This window comes from Puntigrus tetrazona, chromosome 21, assembly GCF_018831695.1.
Source record: "Puntigrus tetrazona isolate hp1 chromosome 21, ASM1883169v1, whole genome shotgun sequence".
NCBI classification, from domain to species: domain Eukaryota; kingdom Metazoa; phylum Chordata; class Actinopteri; order Cypriniformes; family Cyprinidae; genus Puntigrus; species Puntigrus tetrazona.
The window spans coordinates 6569019-6577167 of record NC_056719.1 but is presented as its reverse complement, the minus strand read 5'-3'; the positions used below and the strand labels follow the sequence as shown (position 1 = coordinate 6577167).

The 8149-nt window shown below is 36.9% G+C and overlaps 1 protein-coding gene across 1 annotated transcript; it reads left to right on the top strand.

The window, feature by feature from the left end:
* The first annotated feature begins 239 nt into the window (after positions 1-239).
* trpc6a (transient receptor potential cation channel, subfamily C, member 6a) lies at positions 240-7316 on the top strand. The gene is made up of 13 exons (XM_043221754.1): positions 240-510; positions 604-1055; positions 1804-2551; positions 2981-3160; positions 3412-3576; positions 3915-4131; positions 4262-4489; positions 4572-4836; positions 5252-5447; positions 5756-5956; positions 6063-6119; positions 6206-6281; positions 6895-7316. Exons 2-13 carry the CDS (start codon positions 913-915, stop codon positions 7041-7043), a joined length of 2625 nt encoding a protein of 874 aa, XP_043077689.1. The 5' UTR covers positions 240-510; positions 604-912; the 3' UTR covers positions 7044-7316.
* The last annotated feature ends 833 nt before the right edge of the window (positions 7317-8149 follow it).

The following is an 8149-nucleotide window of genomic DNA, read 5'->3' as shown; positions in this document are numbered from 1 at the left end:
ATCAGTACCAGGGCCTATCAACATGAGAATAGAAACAAGACAGTGTCTTCCCATGACCCACTGTGTGGGTTACCTTTTGACCTATCGGTTTGGCTCACATACTGAGTTAAGATTTCTGAAGCAGTACACTGACCACTACAGCACGTACACATTTAGTCATGTGGGTTATACTGTATACACACACACACACACACACACACACAGATGTGGGACTGTGGGAGTAAGAATGCCAGAGAGAGGCAAAATAAAGCGAATCAAAAGTGTGATGCTGCCGCTGAATGTACATTGACGATTGGTCAGTCTGGAATTCCATTGAAGCCATTTCCCACAGTTATAGAGAGCTGGGCGCTCGTAATGAACACACAGGATGTTGAGGTTTATTGGGAACGCTGAGACAGACCCAAAGGGATTGTACATCTGCACTCCGTCACTGGGTTTTGATTCTGGAAGCTGAAATCAGATTCTAATACAAACAGAGAGGAATATAAAATGAAAGAGTTGTTTCGAAAGGTGAGGGAGCTGCATGTGATTTCCTCAGTGATTCTTCACATTGAAAATGTTACTAATCAATAAACTTTGTTATCTGTCTAATGCTGAAATCAGGACTAAACGCTTTAAGCTTCGTTCAGTTTGATAAAATAAAGCAAGCGAAAAGGAAACGGTTTTCGTGAACCAGCACGAAGATTGTTATATTTTTCATTTATAGCCAATGAGTGGAAAAGAACATTCAGAATTCCTCGGTGCTCTGCACTATCTCAAGACTTAAACGGGAACATAACAAAGGATTGTAGAAGATGGTGACTTGCCAGTGTGTAGCGCACACTCAATCACTCACAGCTGGATGTTTGGATAACAGGATGTGTTAGCTTTGCTGTGTTCGCATTTCGGACTTGAACTGCTTCAGTTGGAAGAATGAATCAAAAGAGACTTGTCCTGGAGGATGGAAATCAATCAAAGTATCACACAATTGAAAAGAGGAACAGAAGTAAAGACAATCTACTGATGAACGAAGACTTTGGAGAGGACTGTTATGGCAGTTATGGACACTACCATGGGTGAGTTCCTCGAGGTTCTGTACATGCTGTATGTTTAGTTTCCATTGACTTTAAAGATAATATATAGTTCAATGTCTTGTCCTGAAACTGTCACTCAGTATTCAAAGACATACCTGTTAATTGGTATGGTCAATGAAAATATCAGGTTTCATTAAATTGGCTTAAGAAACCAGTAATGGCAGTTTAAAAGCTCACCAAGCATTAGTCATTAGCATTAATGCTTGTTTATCAGCTTAATCCCGATAAACCATTGTTTGTTTGTGTGAATATATTAATGATGTTACTGAAGACAGTAGCAAAAATTCTTTGTATAATTCAAAAACATATTAATGATGTTACTGAAGACAACAGCAAAATTTCTTTGTATAATTCAAAAACATATAAATAATGATATTAATGTTAACTAGATAAAAAAGTTATCTGCATAATATTGTTTTGCAACATTACACTTTACAACATATTTATTAATATAACAATATAACATTAATATATTTTATCGTTTTATGTAAAATATGTTTATATTTGTTTTTAATTAAATATACATCAATATGTTTTCTATACACACATATCTACTGCATAAAGTAGGCTATTAAGAAAAAAGTGAAATCTCTGGAAGATTGGTATTAGGTGAATTTCTAGTAACTTAAGTGGTGTGAATAGTAACACTTCAAAACATTTATTTATTTATTTATTTTTTGGAAATAGAGGCCACAGACAGTACACGTTTTTTGATCTGTTTTAATCATAGTGAGAACCTGGCCAGACAGGCCTTACCCAAAAGCAGAAGGCAGGCGGTGCGAGGGGCAGCCTACATGTTCAACGCCCATCCCAACAGCCTAACCCCAGTAGAGGAACGTTTTCTTGATGCCGCCGAGTATGGAAACATACCTGTGGTGCGCCGAATGCTTGAGGAGATCCCTGAGCTGGACGTTAACTGTGTGGACTACATGGGCCAGAATGCATTGCAGCTGGCGGTGGCAAACGAGCACTTAGAAGTAACAGAGCTCTTGCTTAAGAAAGACAACCTGTCGCGTATTGGGGATGCGCTTTTGTTGGCCATCAGCAAAGGATACACCAGGATTGTCGAGGCCATTTTGAGCCACAAAGCTTTCGCCGACTCCAAGAGACTCACAGCGAGCCCTAGTCAGGCTCCAATGCACGATGACTTTTTTGCGTACGACGAAGACGGCACGCGCTTTTCTCATGACGTCACTCCAATCATTTTAGCATCTCATTGTCACGAATACGAGATCGTGCACATTCTTCTGGGAAAGGGTGCTCGCATTGAGCAGCCGCATGACTACTTTTGTGCCTGCGACACCTGCAATTATCATCAAAAGTACGATTCTTTTTCCCACTCCCGCTCGCGCATCAATGCGTACAGGGGATTGGCCAGTCCAGCGTACGTCTCTCTGTCCAATCAGGATCCTGTGTTGGCGGCCCTGGAGCTCAGCAACGAGCTGGCTTCCTTGGCCAATATTGAAAAAGAGTTTAAGGTACAGCCTTAAGTCCTAGTGGCAACCAGGCCTGTTGGTTATTTAAAAGAATAATTCACTCAAACATGAAAATCATGCGATTTTATGACAAACCAGAAGAATGTACTGGCCAATTTACATATTTCACATTTAGTCATACACATTTTTTTATGCAAGCAGACTGAAATTAATATTTTATTATTATATACTTATTATTATATTGGATTAGCTTTTATTTTGTTTTCTATTTTTTTACATTTTCATTTGTTTAACAATAGCAACAACTTATTTCATGATTTAATGTAATTTTGAAACCTGGCGACCAGTACTTTCTTCATTTCTCTTTTTGTGTTACACAGAAGAATTTTCACAGACTTTTAATTTAGGTTGAACTATTCCTTTAAAAGTGTAAAAAGACTGCATGTTCTGTGTAATGATTATCTTCCTCAGAATGAATATAGGAAACTTTCTATGCAATGCAAAGACTTTGTTGTGGGGCTTCTGGACCTGTGTCGGAGTACAGAGGAAGTGGAAGCCATTCTGAACGGTGAAGAGGATGAGACTTTAGAAGTGCCTGGACGACCAAGTCTCATTCGCTTAAAACTCGCAATAAAGTATGAACTGAAAAAGGTAAATACAACAAACCCCCCAGAAATCTCATAATCTGATTTCAAATTCCTGTTGGAAAACCAGGATATGCTGTTTAGGTATGTTTTGAAGCATGGCAGCTGGTTTAAGTTGGTCCTGAGTTGGTTATGAGCCGGTCCTGAACAGAAGCTAGTTGGTTAACCGGGACCAACTAAAACAAGTACAAACCAGCTACTTAAAAACATACCTAACCAGAATTTTTTTGCTTCTTTTAACTTATATGTCCCAAACAGTTTGTGGCCCATCCTAACTGTCAACAACAGCTCTTATCAATATGGTACGAAAATCTGCCCGGACTCAGGCAGCAGACCACCGCCATTAAGTTCCTAGTGGTTTTAGGTGTTGCAATTGGACTACCCTTTCTAGCAATGGTGTATTGGGTGGCACCATGCAGCAAGGTAAGTCTGTTGACACAAAGGTATGCTGTTTACTTTCTAATACTAGCAAAACCAGATGTATTACATTTCGAAGATACAGTACATGTCTAAAGTATTGTAAGCAATGGCTTTAACATGAATCATTCAATTAAGTCTTTCTTCAGATAGAATGTTCCCATGGTTGTAAATTACAGCAGTTCCTAAAATAACCACCATATCCTATGAGTCACAGTAATGTTGATAAGAATATCAGGCTGATAAGCAGTAATGTACAAATATACAATAGAAGAATGTACCCACAGCCCATGAAATCTTTTGTTAATCACACCACAATCAGTAAAAAATGCTGTTACCAACAGATGGGAAAGATCATGCGTGGCCCATTCCTTAAGTTTGTGGCACACGCGGCCTCCTTCACTATTTTCCTTGGCCTTTTGGTCATGAACGCTGCAGACCGCTTTGATGGGACAAAGTTGCTTCCAAATATGACCATTCATGACTATCCGACGCAGCTGTTTCGTATGAAAACAACTCCTTTTACTTGGATGGAAATGCTCATCATTTCATGGGTCATAGGTTTGTTTCTTACTGATATTTAACTTGTCAAAGGTTACTACTCTACTGCAATCTGTATTTAGAGAACAAAATGTACAGTTCAACTGCATGTTGCAACATTCATTTCTGTGTTTTAATGTTCTTCACTCAGGGATGATTTGGGCAGAGTGCAAAGAGATCTGGTCCCAAGGTCCAAGAGAATATCTTCTTGAGCCTTGGAATTTGCTAGACTTTGGAATGCTGGGCATTTTTGTGGCATCCTTCATCTCAAGGATAATGGCTTTCTGGCATGCGTCTGTAGCACAATGCTATGTTGATGAGCACTACACTGATTTAACCAATGTTTCATTGCCTTTTGAGGTGGGATATTTCCAGTTGGGTGAGTGATTGTCCTGTCAAGTTAGAAAAGATTTTGTTACACAAAATTACATTTCTGGATAAATATCTTTTTTTTGTTCCAGCTCGGATCAATTGGCTCCCGTCTGATCCTCAATTAGTTTCTGAGGGCTTGTACGCCATAGCAGTGGTCCTGAGCTTTTCTCGAATTGCATATATCCTGCCGGCGAATGAGAGCTTTGGACCACTGCAGATATCTTTGGGACGAACTGTGAAAGACATCTTTAAGTTCATGGTCATCTTCATTCTTGTCTTCCTGGCCTTTATGATTGGAATGTTCAACCTTTACTCATATTATCGGGGCGCTAAACAAAATGAAGCTTTCACAACGTGAGTAGAAATACAGTCATGGTTATTTTTCCCAATAAAGGTAGGGTAGGCAAATTTGGAAAGGCTAGCAATAGCAAGCTAGCTTTGAAAGCAAGATCTCACACTCCTTCCTCAAATGCCAACCAGCAACATGATAAGAGACGGCGTCAGTGGAGGGTTCATTGCAACACTGAAAGATTACCTCATGTCTCATTCACCAATGAGAAACATTGCAGTACAAAGCACATGATATTAAAATAATAACGCCTTCCGATCTTTCTCAGTAAAACCAAATTCTTTGTAAAACCAAATTTTTAATCACTAGTTTAAATATCCATGAATTGATCTATGAACATGCAAAATAAATGCACAAGAAAAGGAAATGTTCCTCAGTTTTAACCTCCCTCAATAAATGTATCTTTCTGTGTCTCTGTAGTGTAGAGGAAAGCTTCAAAACATTGTTTTGGGCAATATTTGGCCTTTCTGAGGTCAAATCAGTAGTTGTGAACAATGGACACAAGTTCATCGAGAACATTGGCTACGTTCTGTATGGAGTTTACAATGTCACAGTGGTCATCGTCCTACTCAACATGCTCATTGCTATGATCAACAATTCCTTTCAGGAGATTGAGGTGCTTGATATCTTCTTAGTTAATGTCTTCATATTTCTTTTGAAGAGCTGCTCAGATGATAAATCTGCTGACATGGAATCTTTAAATCTGTATTTAAGACTTTGTGCTGATGAAGCACCCCAGTATAGAGTTTTTGCATATTATGGAAAAAACAACCATATCTCATCAGAATGGGCTAATTAGTTTGACTGCTTAATTAGTTTTAGTTGAACTAAACAATTTCCTTTTACATTGCATATCTCTGCATCTCTGTATTGATGAATTGGTCGCTTTAAGTATCCAAAATAGTGTTTCCTGGCTTCTTGCAGGATGATGCAGATGTGGAGTGGAAGTTCGCTCGGGCAAAGCTGTGGTTCACCTACTTTGAGGAGGGCAGAACTCTCCCTGTGCCTTTTAACTTGGTTCCCAGTCCCAAATCTGTTCTGGGTCTGGTTATGGGGGTTAAGGGACTTTTGCAAGTGATTTTCAAAAGACACAAAGCCATTATGAAGGGGTCTGAGCTCAGTGAGGTGAGGAAAATACTCTTTAATTCTACATTACAGTGAGAAAATTCAGTGTGACACAATAAACAAATCCTTTTATATTGCTCTTGTGATTTGTTGGACCGTAATTCAGTTGGGACAGAGCAAAACATGCCAGGACAAATCTCTTCCTAGCTCCAGTCGATATCAGGCATGTTTACTTCCATTTTTGTGCTAAATATGGTTCGTAGTTGCTTGTTTGCAATTTGACATTGAACTTGAATTTTATCTGTACAGAAAATTATGAAGCGTCTTGTTAAGCGATATATCATCAAAGCTCAAAATGACAAAGAATGTGATGAAGTCAATGAAGGTGAGTGGCACAGCACAGCAAATATTTCTTAGTCATACTGTTTTTATCCAATTTTAAGTGTAATATTTGGTATTCCCACCTTTTGAAGCTATAATAGCAGCAGATCTGTCTGTCATAGTGTCAATATATTTCCTGAGAACTTCAACACTAATGTTATCCCATGCCTTCTGCAACTCAAACCAAAGCTGTTCCTTTGAATGTACAACGGATCTGTTGTTTTTATTTTCCAACTGCCATAATTTTTAGTGTTCCAAATTTTCTAGATTCCTTCCATGACAGGTAGTTTTGGAAATATTATTCATTTTATGGGTATTGTAATGGCCACTTAAACAGAAAAAAAAAACTGAACTGAAACCTCTTAAATATGCCACGTGTTCTAACAATTTTAGCCAATGGTAGGACTTACAAAAAATAAAAATTCTATTATCTGTTCAGATGAAAAAAATAAAAGGATTTAGGATTATATTTGGCTTAGGGTTACTTGCATGTAATTATGCATATTTCTTGTTATTGTAATAGTAAGTACAGGTGGTGTGTAACAAGGACACCTTAAACTAAAGTGTTACCAGTATATTTCAGAATTCAGACATGACATAAAGCTGCTGTGTTGCAGGTGAACTGAAGGAGATTAAGCAGGACATTTCAAGCCTACGCTATGAGCTGCTGGAAGAAAAGTCACACAACATGGAGGAGCTGGCAAAGCTAGTGAGGACACTTGAAAAAAATCTCTCTCAGGACTGCTTGATACTAAAATCTCATTAAAGAAGCCAAGCGGCTGCATTTTATTTTACAGAAGCATATAATCAACTATTTATCAAGCAAGACATTTTGCACAAGGACTACATGTGATTTCACATGCTTCTCTGCCTTGGCCTGCTGGGTTAACAGAACAAAAAACATCTGTTGAGCTTTCCATGACTGTGAAGAAATGATATTCTGTCTCTCTGTTTTGGTAATACATTACAGATTTTTGGATTTGTATGATAAATATGCACAGTTTGCTGTTAAGATTTTTTTGTCAGACAGTATATAGATATATATATATATATATATATATATATATATATATATATATATATATATATATATATATATATATATATATGATACTGTCTGACAAAAAAATAGATTGAAATATATATATATATATATTTATATATAAATTGTTTGCATGTAGTAAAATAATTAGTGAAACAAATGACAATATATATCTTAATTCTTTTATTATCTCTCTTTTAGTAACTGTTTTACTAATTAAATGGTAACACTTTACAATAAAGTTCACTAGTTAACAACATTAGTTAACATGAACTAAGAATGAACAATACTTCTACAGCATTTATTAACCTTAGTTAATGCTAATTCAGCATTTACTAATGCAGTATTAAAATAAGTTGTGTTTGTTAACATAGTAGTTAATGCACTGTGAGCTAACATGAACTAACAATGAATGATTGTATTTTTATGAAAAATATAACAGATGAATACTGTAAAAAACATGTTGTTCATTTTAAATATGAAATATAAAAAAGTTAAATATTACATTAAATATTTTTAGCAACTTATTGTAAAGTGTTACCAATTAAATAAATACACACACACACATTCATGTGTGAAAAAAACTTGCTGGAAACACTTTTTTGTTGCTGGAAATTACCTTTAATGTTAAATGTCATGATCGCACACTCTCAGAAATAAAGGTACAAAAGCTGTCACTGGGGCAGTACCTTTTCAAGAGGTACATTTGTACCTAAAAGGTCCATATTTGAATACACATTTGAACAAAAATATACCTTTTGAAAAGGAACTTCCCCAGTGACCCCTTTTGTAGCTTTATTTCTGAGAGTGCGTTATTAGATATATCATCC

Excerpts from the sequence above, each read along its gene's own strand:
- trpc6a (XM_043221754.1), top strand. The coding sequence starts at position 913 with ATGAATCAAAAGAGACTTGTCCTGGAGGATGGAAATCAATCAAAGTAT. Across the intron at positions 2,552-2,980 it reads ATATTGAAAAAGAGTTTAAG|AATGAATATAGGAAACTTTC; the intron begins GTACAGCCTTAA and ends TATCTTCCTCAG. Across the intron at positions 3,161-3,411 it reads TAAAGTATGAACTGAAAAAG|TTTGTGGCCCATCCTAACTG; the intron begins GTAAATACAACA and ends TGTCCCAAACAG.